Below are 23524 nucleotides of genomic sequence, written 5' to 3'. Positions count from 1 at the left end.
GAATATTTCAAATCTTATCATCGCTGGGCAAACACTGGATGACGCTGATGATGGTCGTCATCATGGCCATGGTGATAATGATGATTATGGTGGCAGCAAGGCCAATAGCAAAGCAAAAATGCATTATAGGTATGCACAGCCTGTTAAAGGCCTCTTCAAGCATTAAATATAACATTATGCCAAGTTTATCACCTTTTAGTTGAAGCTAGCGCAAATATTTGCCAGGCAGCCTGCCAAGAATCAGGCGTCGTCTATTTATCAAGAGCCAAGCAGACGACGTCGACGACGATGATGACGCCTGGGCTGTCTGGTTGTGGCCCACTTCCGCTTCAGGCCGGTGAGCCTGCCAGGAAGCGGCACAGAAATGGAGCACGGCATCGAATCGCTGCTTATACGTTTGTATGTGACCGTAATTGGGGCCAGGGCACTAAGTCAACCTTAACGGCATAAAGTGAGCTTATATAATTTCCTCACGCCTTTGGCCTGTCAGCGTGCCTGACTCTATATCAAATTCAAGCACACGCACGCCCACAAGTTCACTGCACCAACACACACACACACACGCACACATAGGTACACATAGTTACATATGTAATGTTTTTTTAAGACTGACCCACAGACCGATCGACCTACTTCAAGCCACGCCTCCATATTTTCCTGTGCAACAGCGAAAAGCCAGTTAAGTTAAAACAAAAGAAAGCGCACAATTGCATGACTACAACAGCTACAACAATAACAACAACAACATGTGGGGGTTGCCGTGCACCCACTGTGACGTGCAAGTCAGTAAATGGCCCAAAAATAAACGCGACTTTGCTGGAATTTTGCGCCAGCGACAACCGGAAATGTCAATTTTGGGCGTGCTGCTCAGTTCTATAAGTTTTATACAACGAAACTCAGCTATCATGTGTGTGTGTGTGCGAGTGTGTGTTTTTGGGGATATGGCTGTGCGTATGCCCATAAATCAGCAACTTTCGCTTGCCTCTTAGCATATATTAATAGTTACCATAGAAGTGCTCAAGTCTTTTTCATAGTCGGCACACGTTTATTGAAAGCCTCGCTGAAGCGAATTTGAAAAGTTTTGCGCACAGGTAACCTAGGTAGCGCCCGCCCCTTCACATATCATTACTAGCCTTTAAACCTTTACATTTCAATTCATTTCGTTTCATTTCATTTTTGTGCAATTCATGTGGCAAATTTGCCCTAACTTTGTGAATGGCGGCAGACAGGCTACAAAATGGCGCATCGTCGCGTGTGTAGGTGGCGGCTGGCTGGTGGCTGGTAGCTGGGTGTGTGTGTAGTTGCTAGTGAGTGGGTGTATGCATGCATGCATGCATGTATTTACGTGTGCTGGCCATTTTCTCTCCTTGTTAATTGACTTTGCCTGATGCACAGAGAGTGTTAGTTATGTTGTCGCCCGTCGCTCGAGTAACTCGTACCTCGCTTTTTCCTTGCTAATGGTCGCTAGGTTGGGTGATAATTGAGTTTTGCTATTAAAGCACAGCGAGTGATAAAAAACCCATTCTACAGAGCATAAAACTTAATCGCAAATCAGTACACAGATTGGCTTTGCTGATAGCATTACCTTAACTATTAGATTACAATCTGCTGACTATTCAATTGCATAAACACTATGATTTCATTACTCTTAATGCCGATTTTATTGTCACAAGTTGTTGCATTTGAACCAAACAAATGTTCATCCCAGTTCGGTGTGAATATAAATAGTAACCCAAACAATTCTCGCGAGAATTGATTTATATAAAATTCATCATGACATTCACGTTGCAAATAAATTGAAATTACTTTTCATTGTCAGTGACACGAAAAAATTTAATTTAACGACTTATTTCTCTACTCAATTAAAAAATTAAATCCAATATTTTTTTTAAGTTGCATATCAATGTTAATTTGAATTTATAAATGCGAAAATCAATTGCAACAGAGTAATGATATTCATTTTGTGAATATTTTACTCGGCTTCCATTCAATAACTCTCTAGCTATGCATTGATATAGGCATAGGGCATAGTCTTAAGTTGCGTATTTTAAACTGGTTAATATTAATCTGATAAGCTTAAGTTTTAAGCTGAAACTCTGTGCAGTCAAAGAGGGTTTTAATTATTAGTTTTGTGGACTTTTGATACGAGAAAAAACTCTTAATTATCGCCATTATAAAAACAACTCGAGTATAAAAAGGAACAACAAAAGCTAACCGCAATAATAATACGGGCAGGAGCATTGTCAGCATCAACATCAACATCTGCATCAACGCCTGCTTTTCACTCATTTACTTAATTGAGTTGTCGTCGTTGTCGTTGTCGCGCTCCATTTTGTTGCAGTTGCTTTTCTTCATTTGTGGCTGCAACTTGCGGCGTCCAACTGGTGGGCAGTCAAGCGAAGGGGCGTCGCAGTCCAGTAACGGAATAACAGAAAGGGGCGTGCTGGGGTGGAGGACAACATTATAGTGGCTGGCAGAGGCTCCGCAGCGGCCTCTTGCTGGCATAATTTACGGTTGTAATTGTCGCACGTTGTTGGCTTTCGGTGTTCCGCTTTATTCTGCTGTTGTTTGCTGCACACGGCTATGCACAACACTGTGACACATGCTGAGAGTCGTATGCCTCACTTGACGCAAATTGCTTGCGGCAACAACTTAATCAGCCACATTTATGTGCCACACCCGCCAACGTGAACGTCAAATTACGTGTCAAATAAGACAAATGAGGCTCCGAAGGATACACTTGACATAAGTGCCTAAACTTCCTGAGCTCCACTCTTTGATAATTACATACTTTTATTCAACATTCCACTTATTCATAATAATAACAATCCTTAAATCAAATGTAACTCAGGAAGTTAATCAAGACCAATTCGATCCAGTATAACAACTCAATAAGTACTTTATACATATGTGGAACGATAATATCGGAATCGATTAGGTAAACATTTTACATGATCAGCTGTGTAGTTAAAGAATTTAATTTAATCAAAAATTATCTTAATATATAATTCATAGGCCCATCTTTAGAGTCAACTACATAGCTTGGAAGTCTTGGCTCAACAAGTATCGATATTAATAATTTATAGCGTTCAATAGTATTGGAATTCTATCTGTTTTTATCGATGGTTTGTAATAATAGACATTTACTCTGTAACTTCACTTTGTAAACGAGTATAAAATTGTGATATTTGCTTTTTAAAGTTTTAATTATTCTATAAAATTGCGAGCGAACGAGTAAATCGGGCAACTAAATAACTGCTGGGCAACTTGTTGATGAGTTTTTTCTGAACTTTTCAAACTGCTCTGTTTATAATTGCTTTTTATACCATTTAGATCCGTTAACGGGAGCGCTCCACATAAAGGACTTTATAGCTGCTAGCTTAATGTGGCATGTTCTTTGTACTATTTGGTGTTTGCAAATGCAACACGCACCATATACCATTCGAATGGCTTTTGGAACGATGTCAGAAGTGTTTATTTACGGAAATAAATATAACTCCATCTGATGTCATTGCTGGCAGAAGCGAAAAAAACTTTTATTAAAAACTCGCCACAAAAAGTGCAGATGTGGCAATAGTCGTATATTGCACTTTTATTTTTTAGTTGGCCTGCAGAGAAATTCGTTTTATTTTATGATGCAATACAAATGTTGCTCAATGCTTTTTATTTGCCAATCTTTGCTACATATTAGCAGTGAGAGAGGGAGTGGGAGAGTGCGGTAGAATGAGAGAGGTACAGCAGCAGAATTTCGCGTTAATTGAAAAACTTTGATTGGATTTGCATGCATCATTGATGAACTAAATTGTTAATCTTGAGGCAACATCTTGAGATATTTCAAATGTGAAATTCAGATCAAATTAATTGGACAATCTAAGACCAAACCCTCGGCATGTGTCTTTTCCTTTGACATTTATGCAGAAAATGGCTTGCTCATGCATTTTCACATTTAAATAGAAATAATTAAATGACTGACTGACTGACTGTCTGGCTGTCGCACAGCTTGGACTGCCTGACTGTCCCGGCTGTCTGACTGTCCGGGAAGGTCGTCACTTGAGGGCTCTCTGTTTGGTCTGGCACACTTTACAGGCGTCCACTGAAGTGGGCTGGCTATTTAATTGCGAATTTTTTGTTAGCTGCTTAAATCACATTAAATTAAAGAGCACAAGTGAGCGGATGGCAGGGGCGATCACGGTGGCGTGTATTGCCACTGAGACGCATGCAATTAAAATTCATTTTCAAGTTGTTTTTGCTGCGCTTTTGCTGCAGCTCATTGTTGAAGAGCCAAACACAGTGCACGAGGCACGGGTGCGGAAGACGGAGCACTGGGGCATGAGAAAGCAGAGAAATTCCTAAAAGAGCGCACACAGTTTTGCAACTGTTGTTGCTATTTAGTTTAGTTCAGTTTTTATTTTGTTATTTTTTTCGCCAAAGTGCCTTTTAAACATAACAAAATATAATGAAAGCATAGAACGTCAAGTGCTGAGTGCTTTTCCCCCTCTTTTTTAAGCCCTGCATGAGTTGCATGTGCGCAGATCATGTGCATTCCATTAGAAAAATCTTTTATTTCTTAAAATATGACGATGAATGTAAATGCAATTTGTTAGTATTTGCTTTCAGGCATATTTTAGATGTGGATAACAATTTCAAAAGAAAGAAATTACTGTGAAAAAGAAATTTACTTAAAAAATCAAAGCTAAGTGCAATTTAGAATATTGTTATAATTGCCAGTGCCCCACGAAGGGCGTGGCAAATCAGGAATTTATAGCACTATTTATAAGCACTACTTGTAGCATAATAGATATGTTATTGAAATTATATCTATAAACTGTATCTTTCAAAGTTTTACAACTAAACTAAAAGATCAACATTGGTGACTTCCATTTAACATCACTCACTGCTACCTTTTATTATTTTTACTTATGGTTAGTCAATACATTGCATAATTACTTAATATGTATAACATCTTTAATCAATTCGATAGACAAACGCTAATTGATGTGAATTGCCGACCGGCAAAAAGTAGGAAGCCTCAAAAATGTAAGCCAAGTAGCAATAAAATTGCAGACGAAAAAATGCAATTAAATAAACACTAAAGTTTATTATATGAATGGCAAACTGAACACGAAGTTTTTATTATTGTTCAGTTGGTTTCTGTTTCGGGACTTGATGGACTTTCATATTCCAAGCCACAAATATAATAATCAAAGTCAATAACAACGATAGCGAGCACAATACTATTTTATGTAACTATTATTTGGAAGTTTCATTCTTTATTATCTGTGCACTTCCATGTATTATATTATAGTTGACATCATTTTTGTTAACGTTGCGTTGATAATAGAGTTGAAGTTTAGTTCTGAGAGCTGTTAGAAACATGTGACGAGGTGGCCGAGAGGTTAAGGCGTTGGACTGCTAATCCAATGTGCTCTGCACGCGTGGGTTCGAATCCCATCCTCGTCGAGAGTTATTTTCTATTTTACTTTTTTTATTAAAAAATATTTTTATTAATCGTTTATTAATTTCTCTTGTATTTATTCGCTTCAATGGTGGCTCGATCATGAAGGCCGAAGGAAATAGTTTTAAAAACTTACTATACATTTTTGAGATCAATAATTTAATTTGCATTTGTTTCCGTTTGAATTCATTGTTTCTTTAATGTTGTTAATTAATATGAATTCATTGTTTCTTTAATGTTGTTAATTAATATTTATTCATCGCATGAAATCCATCGAGTTGCATATTGCAAATTAATAATTCATTTCATTACGCAGTCATTTGGGTGGTTTTTGGGAGTTTTTTATTGCGTGGTTAAAAATATTTAAGTAAATTATTAACTCTTATTAAAGAGCCTCATTAAATACATTTTAAAACAGACACTGCCACAACACACAAATAAATGTATATATATTTATATGTATAAATATGTTTTAAAATTTGTTGTGTGAAAAGAAATTTGTCATAATTGGATAGATCGTCAGTGGAATACCCTGTTTGACAAAGATGAAGAGCTTATTTTATATAAAACATTATTCTACTAACAATATTTGTTTAATATATTAAAGCTTTTAAAATATCACAAGTAATAGACACATATTTATTATATTTAATTAATAATGTCTGATGGCGTAAGCTACCTCATTATCTAGAGCAGGCAGAACTGTTAGTAATTGGGCGTATTAAGTAAAGTTTAATTAACATCAGCCAACGTATCGATTTATAAATGCTCGCAGGCAAAAGCGCTCTGATTTCCGTGATAAAATCGGATTAAAACTATTTTGTCTTCCGCGCTGGTAAATTCAGCTGTTATATTAGTAAAATTATATGGCAATGCTATTGAATGGGAATTGCAGCAATCGATTGATTAAGCAATAATACGATGTAACTATTTATTGCATTGTTGGCATTTAAGCTCTAATAGCATATGTTAAAACTATACTATTTATTCAAAATTTGACAATTGTGTTGAGGGAAATGTCGTGGCAGCTCCTTCCGAACATTAGAATATGAAAATATGTCCATGGCATTGTCGAACGGCTGAGCTTGTTAGCTGAAATGAATGGCAAATTGCGTACACACAGACACACGTATTTATGCTGGCGTGTATTGGCCAAACAAAAATATTTATGTTAATTACCAAGAGGAGTAGAATATCGCAGAGTGTCGCAGCTCCTACCAGCTTGTCGAATCAAAGAAAAGACAATGTCATAAAACTATTTTGAAAGCCATAAAAACAAACACAACAACCTAATGTACGACACTAAGCGCACAAACAGACAATACCCGAGTTGTTGTTGTTGCTACGATTGGGGTTAGCTTTACGAAAAATGGTTTCAATGGGAATCGAGCGAAACAGCAGAGCACAAAACAGCTAGCAATTTTCATATTTTCGTCGAAACGCGGGACACAGGAAGCTGAGTGCAAGGGAAGGGCGGGCGGTATCACAGATACAAAGCAGCAGCAGCAGCAGCAGCAGTAGCGGCAGTAGAGAACAAAAGACCCAAAAACTATTGGCAAGGCGGAAAAGACTCACATTAGTGGGAGTACACTCTACATATAGATATACATACATTCATATATCTCATATGTATATATATATATACGATATACATTCTACGAGTCGAATTGCGAACTTTTGTCGCCCCATATGCGATATTTGACAGTTGTCAGCGATTCAGCTGCTATTCAGCCATGCACTCTTTCATTTTCAGCTGTCAAACATTTCGAATCATTTCACTTTGTCTTTGCGTTGACGACAAGCGGCGCTAAGCAATCTTCCAGCTCTGATGGCCAGTCTCTCTCCCAGAGGCAGCTGCTGTGACGGTCGCGACGAGTCATTGACGTTATAATCAAAAATCATAAGGCATTCCACGTTTCACGCTTTCCGTTCCGCGTTCCGAGTTCCGTCTACAGCAAAGCTCTTAAGGCTTGAAAGCGAGCACCATCAATGTAGGTCAGTCCGAAAATAAAATTCTTTCAGCAACATATCCAAGTGTCCAACTATATATGAAATAAAAACTAGCTAATATCCGAATATGCTCACTAATTGAAAACTATTTAAACTTTTTAAATATTTCATTCGAATACAGATGCTTAACGTCTAGTTGGGAGGTTACGGCGTATATATGCACGTGATTTATAATTAACTATATTATTAATTTTGTACTTAATATGTTTTTGTGTTCCTCTTTCTACTCTATTAACTATGAACAGATTTTGCAGCCAAGGAGTAACAAAAAAGCGAACATCTTGCTGCATTTGATGCCAGCGTCGATGTCCTCGCAGAGGCAGCCAAGAAAAATCTTTGTCAAGAAGCAGCAGCAGCAGCAGCAGCTGCAGCAAAAACAACAAAAAGGAAAAACAACTGCAACTGCAACTGCTCTGCTTCTTGCTTGAGTAAAGGGTCTAAAGCAAAAGTTTTATTGGCAGGGCGTCACGGCAAGTGGGCGTAGCTGGCAGCGCCTTACTGAAGCAAATGGATTAAGAAAACGTCGTTGTCGTCCTTTTCGTTTTTATTGATGTTGTTGTTGCAGTAGCTCAGCTAAGACGGCAAATGCGTAAGCTTCGGATTCGCATTATTTGCTGCCTTTGCTGCAGGCACCGGGGGCTGCGGTGGCGAGGGCGTGGTTTGGTTGCAACGGCGCTTTATAAACAAGTGTTGATGGCAGATTTGAACGCACGTCTCATGGCCGAAAGCAGCATCCCAGCTACAGCTCAGCAGCGGCATACTTATATGGGATTACACAAAATTTTGCGGTTGCTCGGGAACGACGGAGAACTGCATTGAATGCTTTTCAATAGCGCAATGAGAGTTGCTCAAGTTGTTGTTGCTGTTGGTGGTGTTGATGGTGCTGGTTGGACGGCTGTGGAGAGTTCTCGGTCGCATAGTTGGGGTAGAACTTCTTGTGGTGCTGCTGATTGCTATTTGTTTGCTTGCTTGCTAGCAGCATCTAAGTGAATTTCATGGCATCTGCGTGTCCAAACAGATTCAAAAAGTTTTTCATTTTTTATTTCACTTCTTACCTCTCCACTTTCCCCCACCGCACTGCAATTTTATTAAAGCTAATTACAGTTGAGGACGAAGCTTTAAAGCATTGCTCACTCACTTGGTCAAACGCGGCGTATGCGTAATTTGGCTAGCAAATGAACAGTGGCAAGTGGCCACGCCCTGCACACGAATATGGCTTTATTTAGAGCGCTTGCTTCATTCTGTCATTTAGACTTAAGTATTTTCATACAAACCAGCGCCAGGAACAACGCAACTAATCAATATTTTATGGTGGGAGATTAAATACATTTATGATACGCTTAATCAATAGAATGTACCCAGACTGGTTTAAGTAACACCACCACCCAAGCAATTAAACAATAAAGCTGACTGATGTGCATCTCTGACTCAATAAAATCAACTTTTGAATGTAAAATATATAATTTAGAATACTCAAATTGCTTTTCTTAGTTTAAATATTCCTCTATTGTAATTCAGCTCTGTTGATGTTAAAGAACATATAACAAATTAACAAATACTTTCGCGTAGAACTGTATTTGAATATTATATATCAGGGGATATCTCTGGCAATTCAATATGCGCTCATTGTTTAAGCTGTTATTGAACTGAATTGTAATGTTAATTCAATATATATTCTTTAGAGACCATAAAAAGGGAACAAATGAATTTCCGAACATCTTTTTCAGTGAATTGTATAAATTTGCAGTGGGCTGGAATTTGCTGTCACGCCCAGCGTTAACTTTCTAATTATTTCTTGCAAACTTCCGGCTCGAAGTGCAGCAAAAAACGAACAAATAATAAACACGCAAACTCCGCTAGGAGCAGACCACGGCCACGCCCCCAGGATAAGTACGCGACCCATTTACTTATATATATCTATAGGTATCTCAAAGTCTCGCGTGTGGACTGTGCAAACCATATCCTTGACCTTATTTGGGGTTACACCAAGCACTCGAACATTGTCATGTTAAAGAATGGGTAAGGTTGAAGATTGCAGAGGAAAGGGACGCAAGGGGCAGCGTGGAAATGTCATTAACAATGGCATCGCGAATACAGTCGGTACTTGGGGCGGCTGTGGACATCGTCAAAAGTGTTGATTTAGTAGCACAGTTGTCTTGGAATCAGCGATGGTAGTTCCTAAAGCGCCGTTTAAGTGCGAGCTGGCTGGCTGGCAGCCTTGACCGATATTTCAGCGGCAAGCACAAATACAAACACACACGCAGGCACTCCAACCACCCACACAAACACACACATACACGAATGACGAAAAAGTGGCAGCAAAAGTAAATGCAGCATGTGGCAATGTTGACGGCGCCGTAAGCGTCGCTGCCTGAGTTGCTGCACTTCAGCAAACTTTTCCCAAAATGCGCCGTCATATTTTATGCACACTCAAAGTCACACAAACACACACACACACACACAGTTCTATGCCCGCACACGTACACAATGCATTTTAACAAATGGCATCAAATTGATTTTGCACGCTAAGCATTTTAGGATTTTAAGGAGAAGTGCGGCGCTTGCTTGCCTGTGTGAGGCTGCAAGCTTTGCATATTTACAATACGTACACTACACTACACAGCACAGCAGAGGCCAGAGCACAAAGCATCATTCAACTGCCGCCCCACGCTCTGGCATTGCTTTTTATTTGCATGCATTCGCATGCTCGAATTTGTAATTCGAATAAATTCACTATGTGAAAATACCCTCAAATATGGCAAAACTGATTTATTGTTTTGCTTGTAAAAGAATTTGAAAAGAGTTTCTTATATCTATAGTGCGGACAAGCTTAAATATTTAAATAGAAAACTCCTATCCCAACTTTTTACTCGATACTCCATTTCTAAAATATTTCTTAAAAATATCTCTTCCATTCTCGCGCAATTCTCATTGAAGATCAACAAAAATCATTTACTTCAATTGCCTTAACCCTTAAACCAATTCTAACTAACTCGAATCTGTTTTCCTTTATATGTGGCATTTGTACTTATCAAAGATGTACTGCTAGCCAAATTTGGTCTGATATTGCTAATAGAAATAGATATATATTTACTGTTAAGGGTCACTCTCAGTTAATCCCAATTATTCAGTCTAATATACATATAAGTTTAATTCGATTTTTATTTAATATTTGTTTATATCAAGTTATGTTCAAGTTATGCACTACACAAACTTAAGCGAAATAAAAGTTGATTTTTCTGTTGAAAAACAAAAAAATTCCACTTTTTATTTAGAATAGAATGTAAAGAATGGTTTATGTTGGAAACACTGAATATGTATGATTGGTTTTTTTTCATTTCGCTCGTTTTATTGTAAGATTAACTGTTAGTCTGAGCAGAAATGAATTCGCGAATTTGTAAATATCTAGGATATGAAAATGAAAAGCTCTAAAACGGTTCATTAATTCTTGTTTAATTTATTTTTTTCATACAACTGTTTGCAGTCTTGACTCGCAACGGCCACAGCATGTATATGTTCATATATATATATATATATTTATATATATATTAAATGTTATTTACATATGTATAAATGTATGTGCGCTTATTTAATGGCACATATAAATTCATATATATATATATGTGTGTATATATGTGAGCATTCGCAACTGTTTTTATGAAGAGTGCGCGAGAGGTGGCAAAGTGGCTGCATTTTTTCCACAGATTTAAAATGATTGGATGCATGCAGGGGGTGGTTGGTCATGAGGATGAGTGGGGTTGGCCTGGTGTGAGGGGCCCCGACACTGGCGCCATTTGCATATTTTTCGGCCTGGCATTGCTCGTTTCGTTAGCTGACTGCAGTGCAGATGTTGTTCTTGTTCTTGTTACCTGACTTCCATTCACCAACATTCGAATACCATCATGTGTCAGATTTTACAATTTTTTCGCTTGCATGCTCTGCGGTTTTTGTATATTTTTTAATCATAAAATGAGAAGCGGCTAAAGCGACAGTTACCGCTGGAGCTCAAATTAATAGCGAAACCAATTAAAACATGGGACGCTGTTGGCTGAATCTTAATAAAGCGTTTCAAAGCGAGTAGGCTGTAAAAATCGAGATCAACTTAAGTGGAGGCTTAACATGGAGATTTACCATACTATCGCTCATATCAAATAGACAGATGGAATTAGTCATCAACTTGCATAATATAGTTATTTCGAAAGCAAAGTTATCCAGTTTATCTGGCTACAGTAAATCTCGAAACCACACATCGACAGTTAAATGTGAAAAGTATAAACTTTTAATTAGTTTCCACTGCATGGTTCTGCTTTGAAATCGCAGTGGAAAATTGAAAGGGATGAATGTGAATACTAAGCGAAATACTGAAGCTGTTGCTATAAATTAATTCCATTTATCCAGAAATATTTAGAGAGTCCAATTACTACCAATGTTAAAGCTGCAGCTAAAAGGCTACAACGGTTGCAATTTAATATTTCGCAATAAATGACTTTCTCGAGCTTCACTCAAGTATCCGAACAATTCTCAAATGAAACTAAAGCAATTTCCCCTTCTACTTGATAATACTCGCTGAGGCTCAATAAATTCTGCCAGATCCTTGAACTTTATGGCTGAGCAATAAAAGCAACTGCAGCTGCAAAACCAACAACAAAAACAAAAGAGAGAGAGAAAAAAGAAAGGCTTGTCGAAGGCGTTTGCCTGGACTTTCCACATTTTCCACAACTGCCACATCAGCCACATCGTCCGCATCCTTCAGCTTGAATGAGTGACGTACAGCGGGTAGCGCATCAAAAATGTGGTTGAGTTTTATTTAACTTGCGGATTTCATTAAGCCCAGCTCTCTGGCAGTTGCAGCTACTATAGCTGCTCCCCCTGCTTCAGGGAACTACCAAAGTACAGTCAGGTGGGGCATCTCTGGAGAGCTGGCAAAGCACTTAGGTGTGTGCATGTGTATGGGTGAGTGACTTAAGAGTAGCGTGCTTCAGTGTTTGAAATGCATGCAAAGTGTTTTCTGTTGCATTGTTAAAATAGAATATTTACTCGGCAACATTGTCTAGTTGCAGGCACTCGTCGAAGTGGAAGCGGTTGAGGAAGTGGGTCAGAGCCTGTCAGATCCAGCCAGCTATTGCTAAACCCTTTCCAGCGCTTATTGGGCCGGCAGCGACAGACGGTAGACGGTAACCGGCAGACGGAAGCCGGCAGCCGGACACGTTTGCTGGTATGATGAGGGCTAGCAAAGTTCACTTGCTCGAAAAGCAAATCAAATTAAAATCAATTAAAATTAACAAGCGAAGCAGCCGGCAAAACCAGAGACCAGACCACCCCACAGCTCTAGCAGCAACGTCTTCGCTAACGCCGCCGCCGACGTTGACGCTAACGCGAACGCGAACGCTAACGCTAACGCTGACAGCGAAATGCCAAGCGTATGAATCATGCAATTCGCCGTGCTGTTCTTCATCTACCTTTGTTGCTGTTGCTGCTGATGAAGGTGCGGCAATACGTATATACATACATACACTCATATGCAAGTAAATTGAATTGCCGGGACGGCACAATTGACATAGAACTGATAAGCGGAGTGCTAGGGCCTACGGTGGCGTCACAGTTAAAACAATTCGCCTACTCACTCCACGACTTTGTGTGTGAGAGAAAGAAAGAGAGAGGAAAATAGTCGACAGCCAGGTGCTCATCTTTATCGTTGTGTGCAAATATTTAGCTCTTTTCCTGTGCACCTTATCGGCACGTACAAACATACTTAAATACAGTTGTACACCATGCATACGCATACATATACCATATACTTATATGTAAGAGCCATTTGCCGCTCAATGTCTGTATGTGCGAGTCTTGGTGTGAGTGAATTGAGTCAGCGCGCTGTGAACGACCCACTCATCAAGAGTCGACTAAATCAAAAGCCGCCTACACAACAACACTCACACGGCACAATAGTAAAGGTGAGATAAATGAGAAGAGAGCTGTGAATCAATTGAAATTGTGTTGCATGCTACGACTGGCGCCATCTCATCAGTGAGATCGAATCTTAGCTCATGCGTAACCATTTTGTCTAGCCAGAAATTAAGCAACACACAGTTTATTGGCCCGTTTAGCACAGTGGCCGAGTTTTCTGCTTTTCTTCTTCTCACTTGACAGTTATTTCACAAAGTGCCCGAAGCAGGCGGGAAAGGAGAGCAAAACAATAACAAGGCAGCATGTCGAATGTAGTGTTAAATCACACTCACCTCTACTCCCACACATGCATATGTATGTATATAAAAATGTATTTTCACGCAGAAAACGATTTTCTGTTTTTGCTGTCTCTCTGGCTACATTTCAATTTTATTGGCACAAGGTTACAAGAAAAGAAAACACGCTGCAATTGGCAAAGTTTATGCGGTCGCCTTAGCTGCTTCTTCGTATTCTTCTTTATGGGACTCGAAGTGCAGTGAAATTCATACAAAATTGAATTTAAGGTTGGGATTCATTTTACGGTTAGGCTCAGCGTGGGTTGTGAATGACTCAATGTGTGCGTTCCTAATATGGCGACGCAGCAAAAGAACTCAAAAGCTCAAAGGGAGAGAAAAGATGAACTCACACGTGCACAAAGCCCGAAGCAGCGAAGTGGCTTCAAAACGTCACAAAGCAGCGACTAAAGAGCAAGACGCGGCGAGCAAGCGAACGAATAGCGTTCAGCTGAGCGTATGACGCTTTTGAAGCGCGACTTAAAAAGCGTTCGCGTAGGCATCAACAACTGCCGCTCACGTCATAGTGTGTGAGCGAGACAAATATACCTTATGTATGTGCACAAATGTGTGTATATATTTAACTGCATACAATCAGTGCACTAGTGTTGGTGTTGAGGTATCTAGCGGCTGCTGCTTTACAAATGTTTGTGTGGACGCTGTTGCTTTATGTGGGTGGCGCTTACAAGGCTGCTGCTGCTACTGCTACTACTGCTGCTGCTGCTGCTGCTGCTGCTGCTGCTGCTGTTGTGGCTAGTGGCTCATTCACAAAAGACTTGTCGCAGTCGGCGCCGCCGCAGCTGTTGATTTGTTTGCTTCGCTGTAATACAACAAAAGTTTTCTAGAAATTCCATGCACAATACACAACCTAAGAGCTGTATAACTTACCGTTGTACTGTGGCCACAGCAAAGCAACCTTGCGAAGGGCACACAATTACACCTACTATTAAAAAAGATATACACACATAAAAGACATATGTATGCATGTACATATGTTAGATGGCATTCATATAACTGCTTGTGCGAGAAAGAAAGAAAACTGACGCAGCAGCGAACAATAAATATCTGAAACAGTGACAGAAAGTAGCTTTGAGCCATAAGCCACGACAACAACAACAATAATATGAACTGTGCAGTAACTACTCAAAACTAACAACTAATTGCAAGCAAGTAAATAGCAGCGCATGTCTTAAGCAGCATAAACTCAGTTTGCTGCCAGACAATGCCAGGCGAAAATGGCGCCGACTAATAAATACGGCGAGAAGCTGCCAGCACTTTGGTAGTGTAGCAGTTGTTCAACAACGTCAATGTACAAGCCGTTTACACATGCGTACGTAAATACATCTTAAATACATACATACAGATTTACGTACCGAATATGTACACATATACATCCATATGTATTGGACGTTTTGCTTTGGTCCAAATGTTAAAAAAAAAAAACAACAAATAAAAAAAAAGAAAACGGGCATAAAATTGGGCAACAAACGAAACAGACAGAGAGAGAGAGCACGCAAAAGTGGGAGAGCGACAGCGGCGAGTGGGCGACTCAGTCGACGTCGTCGTTGCCGGCGGCACATAAAAATGTGTTGTTTAAATATTTCAGCCAAATTTTCGCCTTAAAATTATACATACATACATACATATGTAATGAATATGGCGAAAGCACAGCTGTGAGCACGAACAAGTACATACTTATATATATATATATATATATATATATATATATATATATATATATATATATTTCAATATATACACATATGTACTTTGTATATTTATTATATTTTTCGCAATGGTTGATTTGATTTACGGCGAAAAGCAGATAAAAAGCCAGTTGCGCTTGCGTGCATACATATACACACACCCGTATATACAAATTTATATATATATATATATATATATATATATATATATATATATATATATATATATATATATATATATATATATATTTATATTTATATACATATGTATATACGTATGTATATATACATATATATATATATATATATATATATATATATATGCATGTACGGGCGTATGCATGTGAGAGCGAGAGAGACTAATTAATGAACAGTTCCCACAACAGATAAGCTGTTACGCGCAAATCAAATGAAAACGTATGATTGTGATTAATTTTATAAGTCTCATTCATAAATAAACAAATAGCGCGCTTCACACAACGTTATTGTAAGCGAGGCGAACAAAGCTAGCGGCAAAACTAGCGTAGAATTCCAATAAGAATGAAGACGAGCCAGCAACAAACAGCAAACAGCAAAGAGCGTGGAAACAAAAACCAGTAGCTGCCCAGTGTAACTTTCGTTTTCGCTGGCAGCGACAAACGTACAAAAAAAATTATGTAATTTGCTGGCGTGCTGCTTAAATGATAATAGCAGTTAATGCAAAAAATTATAACGAGCACCCACGCACATATACACATATACACGTCTCACATTGCTTTGCGTAGACGGTCGGCGGGCAATACTACCGCTAATTTGCAGCTTGGGCGGCAAGGCCCTCAGTTACACACAGACGTACACATACACACATACATTAGAGAGAAAAACACCCACAGGCATTCACACGCACACGTGCACACGCACTTACCGTCTGTTATTTGTTGTTGATATTTGCTGTTGTTCTTGTTGCGCGCTCACTCACACACACACACGGTATCTTCTAGCTGCCGTCGTTTTGTTGTAGTAGTGGTTTTTGTTGCAGCTGCTCGTTGACCCAAAGGCCGCCAAATGTTTCCATTTTCTTAAAATGCAGCCATCGGAAAGGCTTAGACTGACACCAAAACACAATGCACCGTTTGATTGGTACACAAATAATCATAAGCAATTGTTATTGAAAAGGCGGCATACAAAATATAATGCGTTTACACTCATGCATCTATGTACGTGTATACGCGTACATATGTATGTATGTAAATATGTAATGTGTAAATAACTATAACGGTTAATTGCGTTTTTGAAGGCGGCGTTTTCTCTCACCGTCAAAAGCTATTTTTTTTTGATTATTTTTAACGACAATTTGACACTTAATTAATATCTTAACCGTGTGTATGTGTGCTGCTACTGAGCGTAGACTATTGACACGAGCGTAAGATTTTAAATTATTAAAAATACACAACTTCTAAGCGGTAGCCGAAAAACACATAGCACGCACCGAAATATAAAATGTTACTGAAAAAAACTCTGTTAAATGTTTCTTATAAGAGAAGTTTGATAACAGAGAAGCGGTGCGCACGTGACAAGCGCAGACACGAAAGCCACTCACGACTCTCAAATGTTAGCCCAAATAAGATGAATTAAAATAATAGAAACAACAGATTTTTCATTTGGCCAATTTCATCTATGAAAAAAATCAAATTAGATTTTGAAAAAGTTCGCGGGCTATTTAAAACTATTTAAAACCCATATCAGTTTAAAACAAGCTCGAGTCCTATGAGTATCTGCCAGCACTAATTCGAATATATTGACTTAGCAGTGCCAATGTAAAGAAGCTTTCTCTCAGAGAGTAACATATCAGCTGTTTTCTAATATCGATAGCCTTTAATATTCGATTGATTAGACTCGATAGTTTGCAAAATTTATTAAAGTATCGGTGAATATGGAATTGTGTTTTACATGATTTAAGTAAACTTACAACATAAACTTATTATTCTTTTCGGACAGATGTTTCGAGGAGCGCTTAGCGTCTAAGAACAACGAATGCACGTCCTCAATATCCTCCTTAGAAATCTGATTGCGTCCATTAACCTTGCACATCTGGTGAGCTGGAGTCAAGAGCTGAACGGCATAGCGTAAAGTGGAACTTGTTCCAATCTCGCTGAGATGCGTGAAAGCATTTTCCTCCAGCTGGAGACCTTCAGTCTGAGCACGCAATTTGATGATCTGTTCCATATCCGATGTGGAGTACAAAAGTGTGCGAATAATGAGTAAGCGATCGAGCAAATCCAATGGAATTCCATGAGGAGACACTATATCAGTGGTTCCACTGCAGAAGGAAAGTTATTAATGGGCAGAAACATTGACCCAAAAGACTTACCGAATGACGCAGCGGCCTCTATTGGTGGCAAAGATGACAATGGGCGCAATGGGAGATTCCAGCGATTTGTGCAAATAGGTAAAGGTCTCCAGATCGAGCATATGTATCTCGTCGATGAACAGCACGCCGGGCACCAGCTCTGCAATGCCCTGATCAATGTATTTGTTCACAACCTTGTTGATCTCCATACGCAGCTTGTCTGTTAGAAAGTTGTCAATCAGTCCCGAAACTATTTAATACGCCGATTAGTCATTTACCTGTAATTTCAGTTTTCTTGGGCTTCATCAGCTGACCCATCATGGAGAGCACGTCTTGGCCACCCTGCGGTCGTGCATTGGCCACATCCAGGTCGTGCAGTGTAACGTCCTGTATGACTTCCTTTTTTTTGTGTACATCGCCCTTCGGCAATGGCACATACTCCTCCGTTTCCAAGTCGAATTCGGTGGCAAATGTGTCGCTGCGTCCCTGACGCTTGACGGCGCCGCTATTGGCTTCGATGTAGATGACATCGCCCACCTCGACCTTCTCCTTTTGCAACGCATCGAAAATACTGGGATCAAGCTTCAATTGCTTGGTGCCTTTGGCGGTCTTCAGGCCAATGACAACGTTGCTAATGGTCTTTCCGTAACCCCCCATTGGATTCTCGGTTTCTACTGGAGTTAGCTCGGTTACTTCGCCCTCGTAGACTTCTTTGGTCTCACGTATACGCAGACCAATGGAGCGACGGAAATTTTCCATGAGTACCTCGGTCTTCTTGATCTCATTACTAAACACCTCGGAGCCTACCATCGGGCAAAATGGCACCTTGTTTCCAAGCTCCTGTGCTATAGCTAAAGCAATGGCTGTTTTGCCAGTGCCGGGTGGGCCGGCTAGAAGCAAAGCGCGGCCAGCCATCTTTTTCGATTTGATCAGATCCACCACGATTCCGGCAGCCTCACGGGCTGCCTTCTGTCCAACTAGTCCAGCGGCGCTTTGTATGGCTGCTCCAGTCTCGTCCAGGCCGAGTCCCTTCACGTGGCTGTGGGCTGCAATGCGCTGGGTACGCACAGTGCTTTTTACCTCCTCGATTTTCATGATTTCTGTTTAAATTCGAGCAGCAATTTTTTCGAAACCGTTACCGAAGCGAATCTAAAAAAGATTGTTTATTGATCAAACAAATGAATAAAACAAAATTTGTTTGTCGCTGCGCGCACGCTTGTTTTTCTGTCACCAGCACAACAACATATGGTTTTGGCATCTAACATTTGCTCAACTGTTAGTAACAGCAGAGTACTAGAATTCTGTGTCAAAAATGCCGGTCGATTGGTATTTGTTTGATTCACTCTTCCTTAATAAAGCAGGCTACAAACGGATTCGGCTTTCGAATAAATATATAGATTTATTAAGGCAATCAAAAAGTATTGGCTGAAAGAAGTTAAATTTAGTATTTATAGATTTATTTTAAGCAAAAACTAAACATTTTGTGTTAACAGTGCCAAACTGAGTAATTAGTCTGTAATATTAATATTGAGCACCTGAAAAACTAAAACGATTTAGTTCAACACAATTTAAAATTCACTTATATATTGTAATAATTGAATTGAATCTTGCGTAATTTTTTTATTTATTAATTTTATATTTGACTATATATTGCATTGAACATTACTTTGGAGTGCCGATTACGGAATAATCTGGGGAAGTATATATATATTTTATATACTTAACTATAATATATATATTTTTAACTTGAAAAAGTTTTCAACCAGTGTGATATTGAATCAACTGTGGAACGTATTTTAGCGATATCGATATTGCGATATTTTTATTATTTGCTATCGATTTAGAATTTGTTGCCACTCGTTGTGAATGACACCAGGTAGAATTTTTAAGATTTTGGCGGGAAATTAACCGGCATAATTGAAAAGCTTATGCAAAAACATTTGAAGCAAAAGAACGTGGAAACTAGTTGGGTTATATATACAGTTTATTACTTGATAAATGGGTTTTCTTATAGGTAGATATTTATACATTGTACAAGGCTATTACAAGTCTGGTAGAATGGGCGGGCACGTGCACACCAAATGTTTGTCGCCGTAGGCATCGTCGATTCTTCCTACAGTGGGCCAAATTTTAGAATCCGGCTTCACGAACAACTGGTGGTGGGAAATAATTCTAAATATATGAAGGCATATATATATATATATATGAAATACTTACCGCCGGGAAGGCAGCCTGTTCACGTGTGTAGGGACGGTTCCATTTGTCCGATATAACTTGGGCCTGTGTGTGGGGGGCCATTTTTAGGGGATTGACTGTTTTATCCATGCGTCCTTCTTCAATGTCCGAAATTTCTTCCCGTATGGATATCATTGCGTCACAGAAGCGATCCAACTCCTCTTTGTCCTCGGACTCTGTTGGCTCGATCATCAGCGTGCCAGCCACTGGCCAGGACATGGTCGGTGCATGGAAACCATAATCCATTAGACGTTTCGCCACATCGACTGCCTCAATATTGGCCGTCTTCTTAAGATCACGTATGTCCAGTATGAATTCATGGGCCACCAGCTGCGAGCTCTCCGCCTTGTACAGTGTTTTGTAGTGTTGCTCCAAACGCTTGGACATGTAGTTCGCATTCAGTATGGCCACTTGGGTAGCTCTCTTCAATCCACGACTGCCCATGAGCTTAATATACGACCATGAGATCGGCAGTATTGCCGAGCTGCCAAAGGGTGCTGCTGAGACGACCCCAAAGCTGTGCTCCTCGCTAGCGAGCGGACTGACAAGTGGATGGCCAGGCAAAAACGGTGCCAGATGGGCTTTGACTCCGATGGGCCCCATACCAGGCCCACCGCCACCATGTGGTATGCAGAAAGTCTTGTGGAGATTCAGATGGGAGACATCGCTGCCATAGTCGCCGGGCCGGCACAGACCCACCTGAGCGTTCATATTGGCACCATCTAGATACACCTGGCCACCGTGCTGGTGCACCAATGTGCAGATCTCCGCTACCGTTTCCTCAAAAACGCCCATGGTCGATGGGTATGTGATCATTAGACAGGACAGCTCCTTGGAATGCTCCGCAACCTTATCACGCAGATGGGCCATATCGATGGAACCATTCGAGAGTATGCGTATGGGCTCCACCTGCAAATTAAAGTTAATGAATGATTGACACGCTTTCATGGAGCTGGGCTACCTTCATGCCAGCCATTTGAGCGGAGGCTGGGTTGGTGCCATGCGCGGAAATGGGAATCAGGCAAATGTTGCGATGGCCCTCGTTGCGGTGTTCATGATAACTTCTGATGGCACGCAAGCCGGCGTATTCGCCTTGGGCACCAGAGTTGGGTTGAAACGAGAATTTATCATAGCCGGTGATCTCACACAGATCCTGCTCCAGTTCTTTGAACAGTTGATGAAAGCCCTGAGCCTGCTCAACCGGCGCAAATGGATGCAGCTCCGTGAAATGTCGGAACGAGCAGGGCATCATCTCGGTGGTAGAGTTGAGCTTCATGGTGCAGGAGCCAAGTGGAATCATAGAGTGCACCAGCGAAATGTCCTTGTTCTCCAGCTTCTTCATGTAGCGCACCATGCGGGACTCGCTAAGGGTGAGGTAATTTGTTAGCTTCTGATAGTTCCTCCAGCGGACTGCTTGATTACCTGTGATAGCTGTTGAAAATGGGATGTTGCAGGTAGGGCGAGGTGCGCAAGAACTTGGAGTTCTCAATGGAGTTCTTCAGCACGTCCTTGCGTGCCAACAACTCCTCCAACGTTAATGGCGCCTTAAAGGACCACAACAAATCGTTCACATCTGCCACACTAACCGTTTCATCCAAAGCCACGCCCACTGTGCCATCTGGCAGATGGCGCAAATTGATGTGTTTGAGTTCAGTGCGTTCCTTGAGTTCCTCCAGCGAGAGATCAGCTGAGAGTCTCACGTGCAGCGTATCAAAGAAATTCTTGTTGACCACCTCATGTCCAGCTTCGAGCAGACCCGTCTGTAGTGTCAGCGCAAAGTGATGAATGCGATTGGCAATGGCCTTGAGACCCTCCGGGCCATGGTAAATGGCATACATGGCAGACATGTTGGCCAACAATGCCTGGGCAGTGCAAATGTTGCTGGTGGCCTTGTCGCGTCGTATGTGTTGCTCGCGCGTCTGCAGGGCCAAGCGATAGGCATCGTTGCCATCCATGTCGCGCGTTACCCCAATCATGCGACCCGGCATCAGGCGCACCAGACTCTGCTTGCAGGCAAAGAATCCGGCATGTGGGCCGCCGTAGCCGAGCGGCACTCCCATACGCTGCGAGGTGCCGATGGCAATATCCGCGCCGAACTCGGCGGGCGGACGCAGCAGCGTGAGGGCCAGCAGATCGGTGGCCACCACCACCAGGGTCTAAGTGAGTGAGAGAATGAGATAGCTAAGACAAAAGTATTTGAGAAATTGCATTTTTGATAGATCTTACGCCATTTTTGCGTGCAAGAGCCGCGATGTCCTCAAAGTCCTTGACGTCGCCGTACGTATTGGGATACTGCAACAAGATGCCGGACAGCTCACGGCTGCGCAGATCTGCACGCTCGATGGGACCCACAACAATGTCAAGCTCCAGGGCATCGGCACGCGTCTGCACCACCGCCAGAGTCTGGGGATGGACCTTGTTGGACAGGTAGAGCTTCCTTCGCTTGTTGTGCCTGTTGGCCAAGCACATGGCTTCTGCAGCAGCTGTGCCCTCGTCGAGCAACGAGGCGTTCGCCACGTCCAGGCCCGTGAGCTCGGTAACAAGCGTCTGATAGTTGAGCAACGATTCGAGTCGACCTTGAGCGATCTCCGGCTGATAGGGCGTGTACTGTGTGGTCCAGCCGGGATTCTCGAAAATGTTACGCACTATCGTGTGGGGCACATGGCAGTTGTGGTAGCCCATGCCGATGTACGAGCGCCACAGCTGATTCTTGAGCGAGATGTCCCGAATGCGTTGTATTAGCTCGTGCTCGTCTGTAATGCGATCAAGATTATAAATTCTATATTCGTTGAGTCAAACGCCAGTCAACGACAGCCGAGATACGAGCTAGCTGGCGGACCTATTGAACCGCGCTTATCTCTTATCACTGCCGAAACACGCCAGGGGGTCGGCATAGTTGACTATTTTTAAAAACATTTCCACTACTTACTCAAAGGCTTGTCCAGGCTGAGATCCCGCTTCAACTGTATGCTCTGTGGCACCGCCTTCTCGGTGAGCTCTGCCAAGGACTGCATAAGAGAGGCCCATTAGATACCCTGCTCGAGCAGCCTATATGCCAGCTTACCTTAAAGCCCAGCGTGTCCAGCATGGCAACCACATCCGTCTTGCGTGGTCCTATGTGGCGACTGGGAAAATCAGATTTGGTAGGGAAGAGCACATCGCCCACGGGTTTTGTGGCCAGACAGCGATTGTGTAGCCTCAGCATTAAGCTGCAGCTGCGTTTCGACACAATCCGTTGCATTCTGATCAGTCTATATAGTACTCAAAGGTTTGGTAAGGTTCTCTCTGCCTTGCCACGTCCAGTCCAAGCGTCTGCCAAACAGCGACTGATTCGACTGGCTGCCCACTCAAGCTGATAGAGCGCATCTTCAGTCTTATCAATTGAGCCGAGCTGAGCTGAGCTGAGTGGTGCTGCTCGTATACTTTACGCATGCCTTGCCCAATAGAAACAAAACTCAATGGGTATTTGCATTAAATGCACTTTAACATATTTATTGGTTGCTTTTGCTCTAGTGAAATCAAAACGTTTTGTAACAAAAATATTTCGTTTTGT

At 41.1% G+C, this 23524-nt stretch overlaps 3 protein-coding genes and 1 non-coding gene across 4 annotated transcripts in view; 1 reads left to right on the top strand and 3 right to left on the bottom strand.

The window, feature by feature from the left end:
- The window catches only part of LOC111601785 (serine/threonine-protein kinase par-1), a 43413-nt gene extending 26533 nt beyond the window's left edge, over nucleotides 1-16880 (bottom strand). Inside the window, exon 1 of the mRNA XM_023318548.2 lies at nucleotides 16312-16880. The gene's annotated coding sequence lies outside the window, so the exon portion shown is untranslated. The remainder of the gene's footprint in view (nucleotides 1-16311) is intronic.
- Trnas-gcu lies at nucleotides 5379-5460 on the top strand. Its single transcript has one exon. It is a non-coding gene; the product is annotated as a tRNA-Ser (tRNA).
- Nucleotides 16881-17275: 395 nt separating the features above from the next.
- LOC111601779 (ruvB-like helicase 1) lies at nucleotides 17276-18831 on the bottom strand. Its single transcript, XM_023318538.2, has 3 exons — nucleotides 18015-18831; nucleotides 17758-17956; nucleotides 17276-17706 (listed from the first exon to the last, which is right to left on the bottom strand). The coding sequence occupies exons 1-3, from the start codon at nucleotides 18829-18831 to the stop codon at nucleotides 17352-17354; spliced, it is 1371 nt and encodes a 456-aa protein (XP_023174306.1). The 3' UTR covers nucleotides 17276-17351.
- An 876-nt stretch (nucleotides 18832-19707) lies between these two features.
- Nucleotides 19708-23236, bottom strand: LOC111601752 (glycine dehydrogenase (decarboxylating), mitochondrial). Its single transcript, XM_023318491.2, has 7 exons — nucleotides 23036-23236; nucleotides 22901-22979; nucleotides 22198-22724; nucleotides 21394-22127; nucleotides 20933-21335; nucleotides 19954-20880; nucleotides 19708-19889 (listed from the first exon to the last, which is right to left on the bottom strand). Exons 1-7 carry the CDS (start codon nucleotides 23210-23212, stop codon nucleotides 19779-19781), a joined length of 2958 nt encoding a protein of 985 aa, XP_023174259.2. The 5' UTR covers nucleotides 23213-23236; the 3' UTR covers nucleotides 19708-19778.
- Nucleotides 23237-23524: the final 288 nt, after the last annotated feature.

Source organism: Drosophila hydei, unplaced genomic scaffold, assembly GCF_003285905.1.
Source record: "Drosophila hydei strain 15085-1641.00,03,60 unplaced genomic scaffold, DhydRS2 tig00008137-arrow-arrow-pilon, whole genome shotgun sequence".
Classification (NCBI taxonomy): domain Eukaryota; kingdom Metazoa; phylum Arthropoda; class Insecta; order Diptera; family Drosophilidae; genus Drosophila; species Drosophila hydei.
The sequence above is the reverse complement of the archived record's forward strand: the minus strand, read 5'-3'. Positions and strand labels throughout refer to the sequence as shown.

Excerpts from the sequence above, each read along its gene's own strand:
- LOC111601752 (XM_023318491.2), bottom strand. The coding sequence starts at position 23,212 with ATGCAACGGATTGTGTCGAAACGCAGCTGCAGCTTAATGCTGAGGCTA. Across the intron at positions 22,725-22,900 it reads CAGCCTGGACAAGCCTTTGA|ACGAGCACGAGCTAATACAA; the intron begins GTAAGTAGTGGA and ends ATCGCATTACAG. Across the intron at positions 22,128-22,197 it reads CTCTTGCACGCAAAAATGGC|ACCCTGGTGGTGGTGGCCAC; the intron begins GTAAGATCTATC and ends TCACTCACTTAG.
- LOC111601779 (XM_023318538.2), bottom strand. The coding sequence starts at position 18,831 with ATGAAAATCGAGGAGGTAAAAAGCACTGTGCGTACCCAGCGCATTGCA. Across the intron at positions 17,957-18,014 it reads CAAGAAAACTGAAATTACAG|ACAAGCTGCGTATGGAGATC; the intron begins GTAAATGACTAA and ends ACTTTCTAACAG. Across the intron at positions 17,707-17,757 it reads AGAGGCCGCTGCGTCATTCG|TGGAACCACTGATATAGTGT; the intron begins GTAAGTCTTTTG and ends TTCCTTCTGCAG.